Source organism: Zosterops lateralis (genome assembly GCF_965231275.1).
Source record: "Zosterops lateralis genome assembly, chromosome: 2".
Classification (NCBI taxonomy): Eukaryota; Metazoa; Chordata; class Aves; order Passeriformes; family Zosteropidae; genus Zosterops; species Zosterops lateralis.
Genome location: NC_139763.1, coordinates 15,263,138 through 15,284,665, shown reverse-complemented (window position 1 = coordinate 15,284,665; position 21,528 = coordinate 15,263,138). Strand labels below are relative to the sequence as shown.

The window sequence follows — 21,528 nt, the reverse complement described above, 5'->3', positions numbered from 1 at the left end:
GTGTAGGAGTAAAGCTTGGTTGCAGATTTTTGTGTGTGTTCTTGCTTTTCTAAAGTAAAAAAAAAGTTGATGTTAAACTTGCATATGATCTGTTTCTTGCCTTAATTGCAATGTTTTGATACCCTAGTTAAACAGATATTAAAGAAAATCTTTCAGGAGTAAGATACAGGCTTTTATGGAAAAAAGAGACATTCTCCAGGTGTGGGTGGTATGCGACTAAGAATAAAAATTTATTTCTAATTGCATAGTTAGAGACTTTCTTATAGTTCTCAAGTGCTTTAAGCTCTTTTAGGTGAAATGAAATGGGTATGAAAAAGCAATAACTGTAAATGGTAAAGGTGCCCAGTAATAAGCAGTCAGCCTACCATTCCCAAGGGGTGTTTGTGGAGGGTGGGCACAGTTATCTTCAGCCCTTGCTTAAAGATGAAGCACAAGGCAGCAAAGGGGAAATAAGCCATTCCCTAGGAGAGAAAGTGGCATGTGGCTTTTGCTCTTGGCCTTGTTCAGAAGCAGATTCAGCCCTCATCTGCAGGGATGCCTGCAGGAAGTGGAAACAAGCTGCAGGGATCAGCTTGGTGACCTTTTCCTAGGTTTCTTTGAATCCTAGACTTCAGGGCTGCTCTGGGGTATGCCGTCATGGTTCTTGACATTCCTGCACATTTCCCAGAGTTCATGCTTGAATTATGTTTAGTTGGATGGCATTCATGTATGGAAAAAAGTGTATTTTGGAATTGTTTTTTGTACCTAGGCATTGTATTTGCTGTCCTCCAGTCTTTCTGTCTTTTATGATTTACTGAACTGTTAATTTTTCTCTTGCTGAATGTGAAGATGTAGTATCAACAATCTTCTGTTGCTATGTGATGAACTTGTTTAGCAATTCCTCCACCCAGACCCTGGATTCGTCGGGAATTGTGTGTTGAGGAGGGAAATTCAGGGTGAATCTATTAATAGACTGGATATCTGAGAAGTTTTCCAGTTGTTTTAGTATTTTTGTGGATTCAGAATATTTTTATTTTTCACATATAGTCTTGGTTTGTCAGAAAAAAGCATATTTCTTTAGCTTTCTTCATGATCATGGGAGAGTTTCAGATTCAAGGACTTAGTAGTATTTCTCTGTTATTCACTGCTTTCTTGTTTTTAATAAACCCCTGCAGCATTTGAGAATCCAGAATCCTTCTTTCCTTAGTAGTGAGACTTCTGAAACAGTATCATCTTTAAATGGAGTGTTTAAACTTACAGTAAACTCTTCCTATTACCAATGAATTTATTATGTCTGCTTAAAAACACTTTTTTTCCTTTAATATAAATGTTGCAATCTCTTTCTGCTATTTTTGCAAAATGATTCATAAGTAACCATGCAGAAAATAGATGTATCCAGATTGAAAATGTTACATGCCCTCCCACATATAACAATGAAATGTGTGTTTTGCTACTAAGATTGCAAATACTTCATTGATGTCTGCATATAATTAAATGTGTTAGATTTTCTTTCTGGCTATACTTACTGGCAGATGTTTCCTGAATGCCAACAGCTGTTATTAGGAAAATGCTCCCTGATCAACTTGCTACTTCTGCATAGGTACCTTTATATGAAGCTTAAGAACACATTAGCTTTCCTTGCCTGAGTAACACATGAAATGTTTCATGGATTAAAAGTTCTTTTTCTTTTTAAACAGTTGCATATAAAAAAGTTGTTTTTTAGTAGGATAAATTGATTTTAAAATGAGACTTGAAACATGAAAACTTAGTCACATTTTTCATATGGTTTGGTAGGTAGGATATAAAGCATCTGTTCTAAACAGAGTTTGCACTAATTACCGCAAAGTTACAGCACCTGAATGAACTTTAAAGTGGTTCTTTCATCAATATTGGTTGTTTTTCATGTGCTCTCTGCCTTGGTAATTCCATTTCCTTATATCCACTGAGATTCTGGCCTGTCAGAAAAACCTCTGCATTCCCAGCCTCCCATCTGTTGGTGTTGCTTATGGAAGTGCCTCACATGCTGCATGAGATGACGAGAATGCACACGCAGTCCCAGCAGGCTGGGTGTGCCTCAGGTTTCCTGTGTGCTTTGTATACAGGGTTTCTTCTCCCTCCTGTCCAGGGTGTTGTAAACAATCAACTCCTCTTCCTCCTCCACCAAGTTTTTCCTCCCCTTCTTCAGGGGAGGAAAAATCAGTGTGCAAAAATACCAGTTCAGCTCAGGAAGAATTGTTCAACCCGGTCACTTAAGACTGTTGCAGGTATCTGTTTTCCAATGTTATTAGAAGCAGGTCATTTTGTACATGCTCAGGGATGGCTGGTGGAAGGCACTTGTGTGGTAGACATGTGGCTTTTGCTATGTGCCAAAAGCATGTAAAGTGGAGAGAATGTTGTCTGTCTCAAGGAAAGAAGCAACTAGATCTAGTGAATAGATGTAAACATCTGCCAGTATTCCCTTTCTGTTCTGTTCCGTTCCATTCCATTGTAGCTTCACACTTTCTCTCCATTCTGTCTATGTCTTTGAAATATTTTGTTTCATCCTAAAGACTTTTCAATTCAATTGAATTCTTTTAAGGATAAGTCAAGGAAGGGAAAAGGATTGGACCAATTTAACCTTTTCCTGCTTTACTTTTTCAGGATTGCACAGTATATGAAACTGAGAACAAAATCCTTCATGTGGTGAGTACTGTTTGGATTTCTGATAAAAAATTTTGTAGGGACCACATAGAATTTTTGAACTGTGTATTTTGTGTTTTTTGTATGCAGTGCCAGTTTGATAACTAAATAGACTGGGTATGATTGAGTGAATTTATGGAGCTACTTGTGAGTAGGTCAAGAGCTTTTGAAAGGGTTTTTGTTTATGTGGCTCAGACCCATCTGTTATTTGTAAACCACGATTAGAAGAGTCATGTTTTAAAAAGGCAGTTTTTTGAGAGAGAGATGGTTGCTAGACTTCTATAAAATCATTTGTGTTTCTTTTAGTGATATATCTTGATTTATACATGTTAATTCCTCATAGGAGCCTGGAGATAGCCTAATGATAGGAAAAATAATGCACTGTTTCCTTTTGAATTCTTGGAGTAAATACAATAGTCTCTTTTGAGAATCTTTACTGCTATTTATGGTAAATAGAGCAGATGAAAGTTATCAGGGCATCAGAAAACATGAGATGTTTGAAAGTCTGGTGCATAGAAAGTCAAAAGCTTGAGTAAACCTTGTCTGAGAGCTGCACCCAAATTTTAGGTATTAAATTGGGTTTCATGTTGTGGCTGAGCTTTAGTGAGTATTAAATTAACCCACAGCATGTTTCTAAAAGTTAGAAATGAAGATAATCTTTTTAAGAGTGAGTAATGAATTAGTTTAATTTATTTCACATTCAGGTAGATTTTGATATCTTACTGTTCTTATTACCCAAGCTTAAGCCAGAAAATACTGCATTTCTTTAGGTGAACTTCACAGTAAAGGTTGAAATACTTCTTTTTTGTTATTTATTTTATTCATAGTCTATCCATATGAAATGCATGGCAGGCTGAATTATGTAAGCTTTGGATGCTTTGGTTTCACAGTGACGTGGAATAAAAAGTCTCCTTGTATTTTTAAGTTTCACTGACATTTTTTCAGGTGTGAGGCTTAAAGAATTAGCAAATTTAGTGGGGCTGACATCATTATCTATGCTTGGTCAACCTCTGCAAGTATTTAAGTAATAAAGTTTTTTATTACGTAATCTTGGCAAAATTTGAAGTGCTATGAGTTTGAAATCTGTAGATATTGCCTGGTTTTCAAAGCATGCCTGTTGTCTGCTCTAAGAGCTGAGAGTTCTGGAATCTTCTCTATACACTATATACCTTTTACCAGTTGGCAGGAAGGATTGTAAAGGAAGCTGCCAGAGTTCAGAACTGAGGAAGCATCACTTTATACAGACAATTTGGAAGAAACAGAGAGGGGTTAATTTAAGATACACGAGTGCACAAAATCGAGACAGGTTTCAAAATTTACCTTATATCAGTCAGATTTTTGTAGGTTTATTTTTTTAGTCTGCAGTAACTTCATTGTGGCCACAGGTGGACATAGGTTATACGTGTACATGCTGTGATCACTGCTGAAGCTTGAAAGGAAACATGAGCATGAACAGAGCGTTGAATGTCTTAGTGAAGCCATGGGTTAAAAATGGCCCTACATGGATTATACATTACTATTTGTATTACATGTAACTTGGATGATTTCTGACCATGTGGCATATCAGCTGATCACTGGGATTTGATGGGGGAAAGGCTGACCAAAAGCAGTTGGTGAAAGAGGTAAATCTATGACTAAATAATTCAACAATGGCATTTGAGATCATATTTTCATTTTGAAAGGTATTTTTTTACATGGGCAGGTGAAAAAGTTGATGATAGAATTGGATTTGAAAGCAGTCACAGTTCCCACTAACCCTTTTCCTTGGAAGACAAAAAAAGGTGTTGTGGATTTAGCCCATGAGACAATCTGAAGGGAGCAATCCAACAGTAAAAATTAGTTTCTTTGATACAAAAAGAATAGCAGTAAATTGTGGAAAAGTCATAAAAGGAACCTTGAGTAAGAAATACTGGGAGAGCTATGAAAGATTCAGAGGACATGTGCACAGATATTGTAGAAGAGAAAGTAAGTTCTCTCTTTTAAAATTCCAATATCACACTCTTCCAAGTCCATTTTCAGAGTCCATTTCCCATCTGAAGTGACGTTTGACCAGCATCCTATCCATCTGCCTTCAGATGATCAGATACAAACATAGACCTGTGTTTGCTGAGGTGACTTAAACATGAAGTTGAATTCAAACCTGTGGGCTGATCTCATGTAATTTCATGTACCACTTTCTCTTCATGACACAAGGAATTAAGTTTCTCAAAAAAGTGAAAGGAAATGATTAACAATCAATTATCATTTCATGCAATTAGCATAAGGAAATCTTTATTGCAAGGTATTGTTCTTGCTAAAGATTGAAGTCAGATTTTAAGAGATCTTTCTTACATAAGTAAAATAGAACTAGAGCTACAGAAATGGAAAAAAAAAACCCAAAAACTTAAAGGACAGTTGTGTACTCTTACTTGTCAGGACACCAAGATATTTACCACCTTAGGAGCAGACTGTTGGATCAAAGCAGTAGATTTTTGTGTTCTGGGTTGAACATCTCCATTGTCCATGGAATGAAAAGCGTGGGGGGTTTTTTTGACTCACGCTGTGGTTGAAGGGCTGGAGCTCTGTAAGCACAGATCTCCTCTGGGGATGCTGCCCTGTTTCCCCTGGAGTGAGCCCAATTTGTACCAAATCAGGGAGCAGGAGGATGTGTGAACATCCTTCTGCTATTGAACTGTATACAAGGAAACCTCCAAAGTTAACCCTTCACTGACTTTTCATGGCTTCCTCTAAAGCACAATGAAGTAGGCAAGATCCTCAAATAAATGACTGATTAGTCTGCTTTAAGTAGGTAAGGCCAAAAAATAGTTCATGTGCTCATATTCCTATATCACTAATTCCTTTTGAAAAGCAAATGAATGCCTCTTTCCTTCAGAAGTGACAGTGTGGGTGCCCATGTGGAGATTGCTGAATCACCTTGTCCACAGATAGCATGTTTCAATGTCAGTTAATGTATTCTTTATGTTAGCTTTTCAGGATTTTCATTTTAAGAAATGGTATTTTGTGGAAACTCTATAGCTTCATCTTATATTCAAGGAAGAAATATTTTTGTTTGCTTCAAGCAATTTGAGTTTCAAATGTTTTAAAAAGCATTTTGATTGTCACTTACGATACTAGGTCAGGCAGTGAACTAGTTTGTGTTATTTAAGTAAACACATAAAATGTATATAAAGGAAAAAATCTGATTGAAAATTTGTGAAGTTTTAACATAAAATTACCTACTTGAACTTGTTTATTTCTTCTAAATGGAGTTTCAAAGTGTGTCTGGTGAAAAATATCTTTTCTATTATTTTTTGTCCTTCAATTGTAGGAGCGTTGAAAAAATTAATTTAAAGAAAACTATATTTCTTAAGTTTTGGGGTTTTTTCCTGTGACTTCATTCACAGAAACACTTGGTTTTGTGAAATAAGAAGCGTTATATCACACAGGAATAATTGTTGGGTTTTGCTCATTAAAATTCTGAAATATTAATGAACAAAGAGAAATGCTTTGTATTTCTGCCACTTTATTTTTCAGTATGATTTTTCCAGGGTAACTTCCACTAAGTAAGCAATGTAATAAATAAATAGTTAGATAATACTACTAATAATTTTTTGATATAAACAGAAATGAAATAGCACTAGAAAATAATAATAACAGAAGTAGATGGCATTAGAAAATATTAATTTCAGAATAGGTTTAATAATACATGGGGCCTAAATCAGAAAGGGTAAGCCATAGGTGTGGTGCTGGCTTCAAAACTGAAAATCAGTGTGCTCTTGCTAGTTCATATTTAGAATCTTTATATTGATTTAACTTGAGATGATAAAGTATTTGGAAAACTGCTCAGCTTAAAAGGCTATCAGTTTATATCTGCTTATTTGGGGAATTATATGTTAATCATTGCAAAATTCTGACTGGAGTTTTAAAATACTTGAAGAATAATTCGTTGATTCCATCCAGCTGTTCAAGGCTGTATTTGATGGAAATAACCAGTTCAGATTAATCCATGTGAAGCAGTAGAGTATTAAAAGGAGAGCAAAGCTAGAAGAACTAATTATAGAAAGTAGAAGCCAGGCTTCAGTCAGATTAATAATAAGTTTTAACTGAAATTTTTTTAATAGTTTTTCTTCTAACATTTTTAGTTTAATTCCATAAGAAAAAAAGACTTTTCTTAAGGAGTTTCACTTTTTTAAAATTAGGCTGCATTTCCTGCAAACAGAAAATACAATTTTTTTGAGTTGGAAAGCTGTAGAAAGTGATCTGCAGAGGGAAGCTAATGTTCAGAAGTTTTTTGAAAAGCAAATGAGCAATGTAAATTTAATAAGAGTTACTAAGTTGAAAAAGAGAAAACAAGCAGTGGATTGGAATGTTCTTTTTTTTCCAAGAGCCTTATTGAAACCACAGTGATGATAATTTGCTCCTGCCCACTACATTTGAATATTTGTTATAGAAGCATAATGAACTAAAAATACATTGTCAAAATTATCATTATTTTAGTTAAAAAAAAAAAAAAAGTAGCCACCTTCTGCCTTTCAAGAGTCTATACCTTGTAAATTGAACTGAACAAGCTTCAGTTTAATAGAAGCTTCTCTTCTTGCAGCCAAAACCAAATGTAGTTCACTGCTTGAACTTCATATATGCACCAGTGCATGTTCAGGCCCACTTGGTATTTTAAGATTGCTGGAGTTAGAGATGTGTTCTGTACAGTGTAACAATTGTTTTGGACTAAAATTAGTTGGCTAATAATTATTTGGTTTGGCTTCATGAATTAGACTTCTTTCATCTTGGACAGCTGTAACTAACTAAACTAACAGACTAAAGTTAACATTAACACAGACATTTTTTCTTACTGTTAGTCTTGAAAGTCCATATGTCTTTCTGGTATCCCATTCCTCACTCAAATGCCATAGGTGAGGGTCTGATGAGGGAGGCTGGTGCTTTTCTTGTCCTCAGTCCTGGGAACATGTTTAAGGCAGGATGTTTCAGTATTGCAAATATTGGCAAGATAGATTTTAAACTTGGTCACTAGCTTGGATAAAATGAAGGACAGGGGCAAACCAAACCTAAGTGTTTGCTTGATCAGAAATGCTTGGTGACCCTAGAACTGCCCAAGCTGAACAGGCAGTGGATGGACAGGTTGAAGAAAGGCCCCTGGAGCTGTCCATAGGTACTTCACTGTGCTGCAGACGCTTTCCCAGCACAAACTGAAGTAGCCACAGAAAATCTGAACAGATGCAAATCTAATTCAGTCACCTTTAAGTCCCCATCCTCCTGGCTGAAAGGAGGAGCAATTGTGGAAAAGCTGTTAGAAATTGGTACCTTACAGTCCAAAAATACAAGTAGAAACTAAGCATTATCTGTCATTCTTCATGCTCCGAGGCATAAAGAATTTGCCTACTGGGGAAAACATAATGTTTCCCTTTGAATTTCTACCAAACAACGAGGTGCTGTGTGGTGATATTTTTTTGTTCTCCTTTGAATCATTTAGCTTTGCACATAAAGACGGTGGTGTAGCTTCAATCTGCAATTACAAGTGTGTCACTTGAATAGAGAGGAGAATTTATTACTGAAGTGCAGTGATGAGTTACTGCAAAAGAGAACTGAAATCATTGCTTTAAGGCTTATAGTGAGAACAGGGACCATGTGACAAAAGGAGAGAATGTAATTATCTGTTGGTTTCTCTCAGTTAATCTTTTGTAAATTGCTTTTTTTTTTTTTTTTTTTTTTTTTTTTTTTTTTTTTTTTTTTTTTTTTTTTTTTGGGCTGGACAAATCCTTTCCCTGTGTGTAGATACCTTGCACACTGGGAGCTGAGTTCAGCTTGAAGAAGGCTGGGGATTTTTAATGCCTGCTGATTTTTGTGGGAGCAATTGGATCCTCAGCTTCCTGTGTGTCTTACTGTAACTAATACTGCATTGCAGCAGGCAGTCAACACTTACAAAGGATAAAGATCCTGATCTCATTAACAATGTTTTCATAATCAGGAGTGTAGTTTTACAAGGCATCCAAAGGTAATGACCATTACAGAGAAAAGGTAACAACCGTCTGATTTTAGTAGAAGTAAAAAACATGTCTATGATACAGATTATCCTGAATAATTCTGCTGAGATATAATGTGTTCATAAATTGCTAGGAACAAAATGAGTAGAAAAAGTGCAATGTTTGAGTGCTTTACCATGTGGTAACATCTTTGCCTTGGAAGGCCCTGATCCACTGAACAGGTCCAAGATTCTTTTCCATACGGATGCCTAAGGGGGAGGAAGCATGCTCCTGGTGAACAGGCTGTTTTGTTTGTTTGCCAGTTTATGCTGATTAGCATGTTATCGACACGAACTGTGAATGAGATATTCCTGAGAGTAAAGGCAAGGAAAAATGCATTGTTTTGCCTGTGTCAGCCTTTGGACGTGTTTCCAGTGAGGGCCTATGTACCCTTCCTTTGCAGTGGGCAGAGAATATCTGCTGAGTAACTGTGTGCTCCTTGCTGTCCTGGCTTTCTCTGGACAAGTTCAGAGTTCATGAAAATCTGTCTTTAACCTAAGATAGATAGATACCTGATCCTACTTACAGTTCAACTCTTTAACCAAGGAATATTTAATGAAAATATTTAAATGTATAATAGTTCATAGGGATAATGTGCTGCTGGGCTGCAGTGGGAAAATCTAAAAAAAGCTGTGAGACCCAAAAGACAGTAGTCTCTTAGAAATGCATTGAAGCATATGGTAGATTTTTTTATCCTAGCAACTGATGATTTTGGCACCCAGTATTCCCAGAGCTCCTCTTGGGGAATATTCACCCCGCCTTGTTTTAGGATTGCAACCAGTGTAAGTACTGGAATGCTGATCACCGTGGGCATTACTGTATAGACTGTCTGTACCCCTCTCATGGGGAGGCAGAGCAGCTGCTCCAAGGGGCTGTTTAATGCATCTCAGCTTAGGCTTCTGCTCCCTGCCTGCTGGACTTGCCTGAACCCTCTCCTTTCCTCATCATCTGTCAAGGCAGCTGGGAACATGGTTTTTAATGAGGAGACACATTGGTGAGATGTCATACCTTGTCTTAGGTGGTAGGAACACTTCTTTTCTGTGTGATTTGGCATCTCTGCAATGCAACAGTTGAAAATTGGAGAAAAATATTAATTCACTGTAAAGAGAAGTTTCTCTGAAATTGCTAAGAACTCCATACATTTAGTGGGTTTAGAGGAGATTAATAGAATAGATGAATGAATACAAGTCTAAAGAGATATGAAACACTCCATTTTTGTCTGCAGAGAATAATTTATAATGTGGGTCTCTTCACTTTGCACAAATAGCTGAGTGCTCTGTAATTTTTAAAGCAATTTTTCAATAATTGTCAGTGCAGTTCCAAGATGGAAAGAGAAATAACATGCCAACACTGTATTTAAAAACATAAATAAACAGAAATCTAAGCTTTCATTTTTATTATGTAATTTTATAAAATTTTACCTTTTTAAAATGTGGGCTCAGCCATTTTCGTGTGTCCAAAAGCCATTAAAGAAGCCCAAATTTCAATAAAGTTCTCTTTTTCACTTTTTTGTACTTCAGGTAAAGCACAAACCATGATTTAACCTCATTTTATATATTTCTTGACGTCCTTTGTTCAGTAATGATTCTGCATCATGAAAAAGTAGAAGGGTGGTGTGTGTGGCTATGCTTGAAGGTAGTATGTTTCTAGAAGAAGGTCATCTTGGTAATATAAATTTTGTTATATTTTCCATTTTATTCTGATTAGCTTATTCACCCTGAAACATTTTTGCTCAATAAAATGAACAATCTGTATACAAGCCTAAACTTTCAACTGTTTGTAATTACTTTAAAGAGGGGAAAAGTGTGTTGGTCTGTAACAAGATTAAGATGTCATTGTCATCGGTTGTTTTGGGTTTTTGTGGTTTTTGGATTGCTGTTTTTGGGGGATATTTTGGTGATTTTTTTTTTTTTTTTTTTTTTTTGTGGGGGGGGGAGCTGGTGCATTTTGTTTTGTTGTTTGTTTTTTTAAAATCACTTTTATTTTCCTTTTTACATAAGATATTTGTGGTTTTCCATTTGGAATTACAATGGTGATTTGGTAGGAGGTTATATCCAGCTTTATATTACTTTTCCATAGCATTGTTGTAGATTTTTTTTTACTGTAAGAACTGTACTTTGGAATCTTGGAAGATTGGTGCAACAGTTTCGTGCAGTTGTGTTTCAGCCATTCGAGGAGACTGGTTAGCTTTCATCTTTTGAATTTCAGAGCAATTAAGCTGGTTCTTAATTGCTTTTGGAGATACCCACAGTTTTGGGACCAGAAGAATGTCCTAATCCCTGAATTTGCTGACAAAAGATTCATTGGAAACCTGAACAGTTGCTGACAGGGGACTTCCTGGAAAGCATCGAAACTCTCAAAAGTCACTTTCTTACAGAGAATGATAGGAAAGCCTCACAGCTTTCCTGCTTCTGAGAAGAGGTTGTTCAGGGAGTGAGAGATCAGGAGATAAAACAGTACCAGTTTCACACTCTCAGCCTTTTAAGAATTTTTTTCTGTCTTGCTGCAGAGGCTGCCAGCAATAACTGGTTTAAGAGATATTCCATTGTGAAGTGGTGATTTATTGTAATCCTCATGTCTGCAAAAGTAAATCATGTTTGGCAGCTGTAGAACATGAGAAACACAGTCCAAAGACAATTAGCATGTTTTATTATATAGAATAAACTTCAGAGTTAATGAGAGTTACCTGTCATCATTAAAAGCCTGATTTTCATCTGTGCTGAACAGCTGCACATTCAGTGGAAATTAGTGGGCTTTGAGACACTTATTGTCTTTGCAAAAGATGTGGGTGGGGTGGGGGCTGGGGTTCACCACACATTCCCTGTGTGCCTGAGCAGGGCATCTGTCCCTGAGAGTGCATGGGAACCCCTCTTTGCCTCTGCTCAGATACAAAAGCATTTGCCTCCTCTTCTTCCCTGGTCTGGTGCTGTTAGTTCAGGGTCATCAGCAGATAATGTGTTTTGTATTGTATTGCTGCCTGAGGCCTTTCCCCCTCTACCTTGTATGTGCTCGACAAATACGGTGATTTAAACTGCATATTGACATTCGAGTAGTTAGCAGTGGTATGCTCACTGGAACGTTTTCTTTTCTTTTTTCTTTCCTAGTGTAAAACTCTCTCTGGCGTCTGTGATCACATTATCTCCCTCTCCTCTGATCCACTGGTTTCCCAGTCTGCCCATCTTGAAGTGATCCAGCTTACAAACATCAAGCCAAGTGAAGGGCTGGTAAGAAGTACGCAGTTAATCAAACCCATCATCCAGGATGAGAAAGTATTTTTGTTTTTTTTTTTTAAATAATTTGATGAATGTGACATGAATAGGAAAATGAATAGGACATTTTAGCAGCCTTTTGTGTTTTAAACTTTGAAAAGAGTTTGATTCCTCATGCTAGTCTGGTTTCTCATGCAGCTGGGCCAACAGGGAAGTATTTTTTGTTGCTGACTGAAGTATGCAGAGTTCAGTGAACAGGGAGAAATGAGTAAGACGTTCTTGCCATTTATACCAGGTTCTGAAAAATGGTTCAGATTGTTCTAGGATCTTGAAGTCTGAAGGGACTTAAATTACTAAGATCAACTCAACCAAGAAGTTTGCGTGGGCTTATGCACAAAACCTGTCAGATTCTGGAAAATGTTTCATAGTATCTCAGGGATATAAAGCTATTTTACAAGTTATTCCAGGGCTTCACAGCACTACTGATAAGTAACTCATCGAATTTTATTGCAAGAATTTTGCATTCTTAATCAGGTGCTTGTAAAGGCTCTTAATGCAGTCGTCCTGTGTTTGCTGTTCAAGAATTGACCACTGATCTCTTGTTTACTCAAGCATCCAACACCCTCTGCATAGAATAAACCAACACTGGAAACAATTCCAGATATATGACTTTATATCATTAATAGTATCTGTTCCCATAATTTTTGGAGGTGAAAAGGAGGTGTTCAGAATACAGTTAAACATTTTTTTGTCTAAAGAAATAGCTTTTGCAGCTTCTGCCCAAGCTTATTCTCACTCCATATTCTTGAATAGTCTTGAAGGAGGACTGCTCTACTCTTTGCAGGTTTTTGAAATTGTCTGGATGTTGTAGTTTTGGAGAATATTTTGGTTTGCAGATTGGTTGTCGCTGGGTTTTGGGTTGATTTGTTTTTCTTGGCAAAGTTGGTATGCCAAGTTATTTAGAGCAATTGTACTTTAAATTAATTTTCCATTCTTTTGGAAAATTGGAATTAAAATTTGAGAAAAAACCCAAACACTTGGATGAGTACATATGGCCTTATCCTTTGTTTTAGTCTCCAGTTTGTTTTCCCTTCCTCTTCTGGCTTTCTTTCTTGCCTCTGAATCCATTTTAAACTTGTCCTTCAGGATTTCAGCTTCTCATGGATTCTCACCCTCTCTTTCCTTCCTTTTACCCTGTAATTTCAACTCTTCCACTGCCTCACTGCAGTCAAACTTTTGAAACCCGTTCTTCTATTGTAACGAGAAAATCTTCTTCCTCTTGCTCTTAATCACGTTTTTATGAGTGCTGTCTGTTTTTATCTGAACTTGAATTGGTTTTTTCTTTCTGTCTTGTGACTGGGTTTTTTTTTTTTTTTTGCTTTTTTTCCCCTTCATTTAAGTCTTCATGTACATTGGTATGAACTCCCAGGGACTGAAAAATGTTGAATTGTATTTTTGTAAATAAGAATGTATTTCATGGATCTGTTCCTGCTGGGTAGCTGATGAGAGAATCTCTTTCCCTTTCTATGTCTCTGTTTTATACCCTCTGTCTGTCTTGTCTGTTTAAACTGGAAACTCTTCAAGGCAGGGTTTTTTCTTTTTATGTGTCTGTGAACCAATTTAGCAGGATCTCGATGTCATTGTCATAAAAATAATTATATGTATTTTTTTAGAAAAGGAAGATAGCAACCATACAGTATACAGGCCTTAGAAGGATTAAATTTTGACATAGTCATGTTTTTCCCCCTCATCTTTGCCCTCATGCCACTGTTGTGTTGCCTCGGCATTGTGCCGTCTCCTCTAGACTGTGAGCTCTCCAGAGCAGGCACCAAGGATGGTGAAAATCATCCCCTTCCCTTTGTAACAGCACCAGTCTTGCCAACAGATCACCTTTGTCATCTGGTTCTTGGGGCTTTATATACTTTTGGGTTCTTGGGCTTTTGTTTGTTTGCTTTTTGAGCTAATACCTTGGAATTAAGACACAGTGAAAGCACATCAGTACTACCCCACTGAGTGCTGAGGGTGTCAGTTTAAGAATTGATGGTGGAGCTCGGAGTTGTGAATATTTTCTGTACATCAGAAATGCTGGGACAAATGTGAAGCTCAATCATTTCTGGACCTTCTTCCAGGATTTGTGCAATGATGGAAGTGGAAAAATGGTTTATTGTGAACTTTCCTGTAGATTTTTGACCCACGTGACAGTTCTGTGCTGGCTTTACCAATCACTAAATAAAATGTTCTGTAAAAATGGAAAGACTTGAGGAAGAAGAAAAAAGACAAGGATGGCTGCTAACTGGGAAGATTTTTTGTCACTTACAAGCAGAATATCTACCATTTCAAATTCAACAGCTAAGAAGCTAATCTGGGAAATCTGGGAGAGAAAAAGGAAAGGAGAAGGAAATTAAAAGTTTGGAAAACAATGCTGTTTCCCTAAACTCATGGTAAATATATGATGGAATTAAGAAAATGCTTGAAGCTTTTACAACTTAAAAAAGATTGACATGATCAGGATATTTTAATCAGCACAAATAGTTCCTTCACTGTGTTTGGTCTTTTCATGTGGAAACGTAAGTATTTGTCAGAGGTAAATGTAAATTTTCAGACCAATACCTGAATGCAGAAGAAACAAGTAAACATGTTACCATGTCTTATGACTAAATAACCTTTCAAGCAACTAAACCTGTCAAGCAGAAAATGCTGTTAGAGTATGATGTGGAGAACCTCTTGTGTGCTGGATAAAGCAGTGTTATGGGTGGGATTTGGTATTGGTTTTGTTTGGGGTTTTTTTCCTTTTGCTTTTTTGTTTTCCCTCTATCCTTGTGTCTTGTGACTGGCTACATTCATGTGTTCTCCAGTGAGTGCTGCTGGGGTAAGAGATGTAGCCTGCAGTGGCTGTGAAGTAAGGATGAAAACAGTTGTCATGGTGGAAAGTTATTTAAAAAGCCTTAAAATGGATTAATGTGGTCCACTTTGCAATCACCAACATGCTCCCATGTGCAATCCTTTCTTGTTTTTCTTTTTTTTTTTTCTTTGAGGACTTGCAAGTTGTTTCATCTATTTCAGTAAGCAGAACTTAATTCTGTATGTTTTTACATTACTGATATACAAAGAGACAAAACTAACTAGCTTAGGTAGTATGTTTTACTAGGAAACTGACTTAAAGTTGCTGCTTTACTGAAAACAGTGAGTGTATTTAGACAAAAAGCAGAAAACCATGCTTTTTTTGGGTAGTTTTTCTGCAACAGTCACTTTGTACTTTATTTTTATTTTTAATACAGAACAGAATATCAGAGAACTGTAGCAAAGGTTAATCTTGAACTTCAGTTGTTTCCTGTTCATATAATCATTTTAATCCCAGTCAGGTGAGTGTGATATGATTTCAGGGGTTCAGAAATACAAATGTAAATTGATCAGAACATGAGAGTGATTGTTTGGGGTTCCTTTTTGCCTGCTCAAGCAAACACAAAAAAGCTTGTAATGTAAAAAATTGCTCATAAAATGCAAGTCATAGATACAGTAGGGTGTGGCAGCTGATTAAAGTGTACTGTTTATTCCCTTTCCAGGATTCCAGTGTACTACTATTCCTGATATTTCTTACGAATTTTTTAGTTTGAAATATTGGAAGACCTGAGAAAGAGTTATGAGCAGCATTCTGAGAGCTGTTTGGGGTTAAAGAGGCACATGCAACTTTGGACGGCTCCATGAAAATGGAGTGAAAGTAAAAATTCAGTTACATGTGTGATAAAATGAAATTAGTATCTTCTTTCCATTTCTATACACCATTGCATAAAATATCGAGAAATGTTATATATTTATTTACATAAAATATATTAGAAATGCATCACATTCTGTTTTAATTCTTGAAAAACTATGAACAAAAGCAAAGAAAGGGGAAAAAAAAACAACAAACCAAAACCACAAAAGGTCTCTTTTCTAACCCTTAACTTAGTCACCAAGATAAATTGTAATGATTGATTTGAAATGAGAGCTCTACCCATAACTGATAAAGACAATCTCTTATGTAATTAAGCATGAGTTACTTGTTTTTTAATCTAAGCATATATTTATTCCTGATTACTAGGTTGGTTAGTTTATGGTTATTTTAGTCATATAAACTGAATTTTCTTTCCTTTTTCTGGTGCAACTGATTCTTGTGTATTCTTACCTTTGAATATCCAAGACTGTATCCACCAAATTTTTTCAGTGCAAATGGACAGAGCACACACTGATCTCCCCTGTATTCTTGATTGCTAAAAGTACTATTGATATTGTGCAGCCACAAGGAGGGCAGAGAGAGGAAAACTTGTAAATGTCTGTGGTATTCTTATTTCCATTCCAGATCAAACAGCTGTAAGCCAGAAATGTTCTCTTCTCTGAACCACTTCCCATATATTGTTCACTTAAAGGATGGAGTGGAGAAACATGGGTGAAAGGGGCTCATTTTTGTGTTGTGACATGTTACCTCTCCTTATTTAAAAGCTACTTTATATCAAGAATTATGTTGGCTCTTGTAAAATTAATGTGACATGGTACTAATATAATATTTAGTAATTTTGCACATGTGGAATAAATACAATCTAGGGTGGATATTTTTCAGCTTGCTTCTTCCCTATTTCTTAATGTGTGCAAAATCTTGATCCTAGCCTTTAAAGAACATTCTGCAAAAGTTCTTTCTCCTATTTTGCATTTTCAAAGTCTTTTAAATTTATCAAAAAGACTAGATTGGATGTGAATTGTCATCTGGAATGGTACCATACTTGAGTGAACTTACTATCCTTTGGAACAGTGCTTTGCACAAACTCAACCACCGTGTAACCATGAAGTGTGAGACTTTTCCCTCAGCTTTTACCCTGATGTTTAAGGTTGAAAGCAGTAACTCACTGTGAATAAAATTAAAGATGTGGCTTTCTTCAGAAATTGCTCTGTTTGGAGACCTGACTCAAAGTTCCTGTCACAATGGTCACTGTGATTTTAGCTCTTGCCATATTGCAGGGTGTGTGGCCCAGTGACTTAGATGGAGAACCTGCGTGGGATTGAGGCCCCCAATTAGTGGTGGTTTGAGGGTTGTTGTGTGTACCAAGGAACAGATACCAACATATCTCAGCCTCTTGTGTGGCTCAGTGTGCTTCCTGTAAGATATCTGTATCTTAGTGTTAAGATGTGTGTATCTTATTAGTGTTTCCCTACCTCACAGGGGTGTTGTGAGGATAAATGTGTGAAAAAGCCATTCTATATTTGAGTTAAGCAAAAAATGTGTGATGGAGCCAATCTATGGATGAATGCTGATGGTACATAGAGGAGCTGGAAGTTGAAGGATGATGTCAGGGAGTTTCTGTATAGTGCAGTAATAATTGGGTTCTGGATGTTTTGCCTTGTAGCTGTGGCAGCTGAACATGATAACTGGGTTTGATGTGATTAACACTATGCAAATGTGCAGAATAAAATAGGAGTTCACTTTTGAGCCCCTATCCAGAGAAATTCAGGAAGTCCCTGTCTTGTTTTACTGGGGATATTATCCACTTTGTTTGTTTAGGTGTACTTCCTCATATCTGCTACCAAAAGTCTGCCAGTTCTGGTCCCCACATAGATCAGTCCAACTTGATATGTCTTCTTTGCCTCTTTACCATACTTACTCACCAGTGAGTACACTGGGCTCCTCAGCTAGGAACAGACTTCCCTGTGGCACTCTGAAAAAGAGAAAAAGTAGGTTATGGAGAGGATGTTTACTCAGACGCTCAATGTTTACCTGCTTTCTGTAAAGTGGTTGAGGGAAAGGAGATTTCTCAGAAATTTTGAATACTCAGTATATGCCAATTATCCCTCTTTTCTCCTTCTCTTGGTGTCACAGTGGATACTGCTAAAATGTTTGAATTAATGCTTGGTGAAAAGACATATTTGAGACACTGTCTTGGACTACCGATGCAGGAACTTCTGTCCGTTCATAAGCTATCCCTCGTTTTTCATATTTTTTTGAAAGAAGTGGGGTAGCTAACAAGGTTGATGTTGGTTTTTTTATCATTGAGTTTTATAGCTGAAATGTTCATTGTGATGAATGAGAAGGTCTTAGAGCCATTTTGCAGGCACTATTCCAAGCACTGGTTAGCAGTTAGTTATGTTTGCAGTGTTGCCTACTGAAGACTCCAGATCTTTTAAAACTCAATGTAGTTTTCAAAACAAAATGGATGTATTGATCATACTAAGGCAATTTGTAATTCAGGGGCTTTTTATAAGACATTGTTCTATTGAAAAAAAGCCTGGGAAGTATTTATAGAGCTAACTGTGGTAAGCATTTTTGTTTTCTGTTGCCAATTAGGGCCATAATTATTTGGGCTGTTCTTGAAGTGTATAAAAAAGCGCTTCTTAGGCAGAGACAAATTCCTCATGGCATGCATTAAAGTCCACAAATCTTAAAGAAAGCAAAAAGAAAAGAGAGATTCTTTAAGAGATATGCAAGTTTTGTTTGGATGGTGATGGTTTGTGAAACACTTTAAAAATTCTTTCCCATGATGTCTTTTTCTTAGGGTATGTACATTAAGTCAACATATGATGGTCTACATGTAATTACTGGAACAACAGAAAATGTAAGTATTGTTAATACTGTATGTTCAGGCCTGGAAGCCTTTCTGACCTTACCTGTGGTTAATGCTTTCCCTTTGCTATAAACTACATTTTGCTTGCAAACTTGTGCTGGTTGGCTGTTAAGGACCAATGGCATGTTGGACAGCAGAGATGCTTGTGCTTGTTTACCTCAGAATTGAAAGAGTTGTTCCCAGTTAAGGACCTAGAGAATCAGTCTTGATTTGTTCTTGCAAGACACTTAAAATGCTCTAGTTGTTCAAGACAGGAAGCAGCTGTCTTGGAGTTACTTTGCTCTGTGAATAAAAAAGATAAATATCTGTATTATATTGAGGCTGTTATGCTGAAGTTTGCTGCAGTGTTAGACAAACAGCTTTTATATTTTCCATCTATCAAGCTTCATTTTTTAATAAATGAGTGCATGGAAATGGACATCCCTTCACATTGACAAATAACTATGTATTTCTGCATGAACTTCTGAGTAATGCCTATGGAAATGAACACTTATTGCCAGTGTTAAAGGCATTAAAGAGCAAGTAAAACATAACAGACTACTTTCAAAAGCCTTTGAAATACAACCTATTCCCTTGTACACTATATTTAGGGAACTGGTGGTCTGTTAATAGTTGAGCAAAATTATAATTTTGGGGGAAAAGGCTTCTGTTCATGATCTTTAATTAATGTGGAACAATCACTAAACAACACTGAACTGTTCCATAATGGTTTAGGCAATTCCTTTCGAAGATTTTGATGGCTTTTTCTCAAAATGAAGCTGTCAGAAATGTTTATTTTATCATGCTACTGTGTCATCCTGTGGGAAGTGCAAACTACCTACATGACATTTACAGCTGCTCCACCTGATCTGCAGTGAGGTTCTGTTAACATCTCAATAAAATAGGAATATTATTTTCATCCTTGAATAGGAGCTGCAATCTGATAGCCTCTTTCCTTTCTGTTTTCTGCTGTGGGCAGAATATCCCTGGGTCATAACCAATAGATAATACTTGTAGAATTTGTATGAATGCCACCTGTATTGGAATTAAAAAAAAAAAAAAAAAAAAAGGAATTTGAAGGAAAATAAAAATTCTAGAGAGTCAGGCCTACAGCTACAGACATCATTAGTGAAATTAATAAAAGTAAGCAAACCAAACAGAACTACAGTTGAGCTTAATCTAGAAAATATATGAGATAAAGAGAACAATTTTTACAGTTGAATCTCTCAAATTAAAAAAGGAACAATTTCTTTCCATAACTTGCTAATGGATTTAATTTCCCAGGGGCAAAGATAAAAATAAAATCCTAATGCATTCCCTCAAAACTCTTATCTTTTGTGATTCATGAATATAATTTAAAGCTATGTCAGGAAGGTTCAGTCATGATGACTCTTCTGCTGTTGTTACTGACTTTTTCACTCACTGTGACACCCTGGAGGTGCTCATGGCAGACCAGGAAACTGCACTCTGTTGTCAAGGGGAAAAGCTGCTGTGTGTTAAAGCAATTGTGAAAATGAGTAGTGCCTTAGAGAAAGAAGAACACAATTTGAAGAACACAATTTCTAGCTGCTTTCTTATACAGACACACACACACACACACACACACACGCAGAGTTTTGATTTTGGTAGGTGGGAAGAGAAAGATCTAAGCAGCATGGCCAGAATAAGATCACAATGATGCACGTGTGATCTGACCTGCTGGCCTTAACATGTTTACTCTTTGCAGTACAGTTTAACTATTAGGAAACAAGAATCCAAATTCTCTTGCATTTGAGCAAAGTCTTATGTCCTTTTAATTTCCAAGTCTTCTCTCCCAAGTGAGACAGAAACAGAATTTTCTGTCTGAAAGATCCTGGAGAAGAGCATGTGTCTGTATTAAACACAGTATTGTGGTAGTGCTGTCCACATTAATGTAAGAGACTAGTTTTATAATGACAGTGCTGTTTTTTCTGTCTTGCCTTTGAGGTGTTTGATGTCCAGCTGCAGAGCCCGTTAAGAGTTTGGATCTTGCTGTTTGGCATTAGGAGTCCTCTCCCTCAACACATCTGCCATGCAGATCAAAGCAGCTGCGCTCTGAAGCTTGGACTGAGAGAGAGAGAGAGAGAGAGAGAGAGAGAGAGAGGGCGAGGGAGACAGCAGTGTTCCTCACAGGTCACTGCCCTGTAAAGGCTTCTCTCTGGTGGCCCTGTAGCATTAGCGCAAGCTGAGCTTTCCAGTTTGTGTCTTCTGTCTTTTGTTTGGAAGTAACAATCTAAAGGGCGTTTTGGTCAAACAGAAGATTTTAAGTTTCTTGTTCAGTAGCCCATCTCTAGACCATGTTGGAGAAATTATTTTAATTCACAAACAATGTGTGCTTTGAATACAACCATTTTGTCCTTTGGTTTTCCAATAAAAAGGAGCATTTTTCTAAAGTAATAGCATGCAGTGCATTTCCTGCAGGAATATGGCATTGAAGGGGGTGCTCCCAGTGTCACCAGTTACTGTGGTCTGGTTGGCTTTGCATGGTGCCCTTAGATCAGAGGGAAGAGAGATTTTCAGAAGAAACAGTACCAAAGTCTTGCCGTGGACCTGCAGCAATTGTGCTCCAGGGGCTCTGAACTGGACTTTCAGACAGTGTGGGTATACCAGGGGAATAGGAAAAAGACAACATTTAGCCTAAAGGACAAAACTGAATCTATTCTAAAGAATAAATCTAAGCAGATTCTGAATAGCTTTTAATTATTGATGTGTGAGCCTCAGTAACAGGTGCTTCCATCTCTTCAACTCTCTGTTGAACTGAACTACCAGCTAATGAAGATACAGTTGTGGTGTGGCACACTTTGTTCATCTTAGTAGGACTTCATGAGTGGATTCTGTGCTTAATGATCAGCATATACATCTAAAAAAGAAAGACCTTATTGATTCTCCTCTATTTTCCTTAAATAGCCATGATAAAAGATACTATTTTACAGCAAGGTATGGTTTTTATTTGAGAGGAAAAAGCAGTGAGGACCCCTTCATAAGACCACAACCTTGACATATCTTTATAAGTGATTTTTACCTCACCTTGTGTTTGAAGCATAATTGCAATGAGGC

At 36.9% G+C, this 21,528-nt stretch overlaps 1 protein-coding gene across 1 annotated transcript in view; it reads left to right on the top strand.

Annotated features, from left to right (window-relative positions):
• CNKSR2 (connector enhancer of kinase suppressor of Ras 2) overlaps positions 1-21,528 on the top strand; it is a gene marked incomplete at both ends in the record, with an annotated part of 168,637 nt that overhangs the window by 38,979 nt on the left and 108,130 nt on the right. Inside the window, 3 exons of the mRNA XM_083854476.1 lie at positions 2,620-2,661; positions 11,780-11,899; positions 18,406-18,465. Coding sequence (XP_083710602.1) covers positions 2,620-2,661; positions 11,780-11,899; positions 18,406-18,465 — 222 coding nt within the window. The remainder of the gene's footprint in view (positions 1-2,619; positions 2,662-11,779; positions 11,900-18,405; positions 18,466-21,528) is intronic.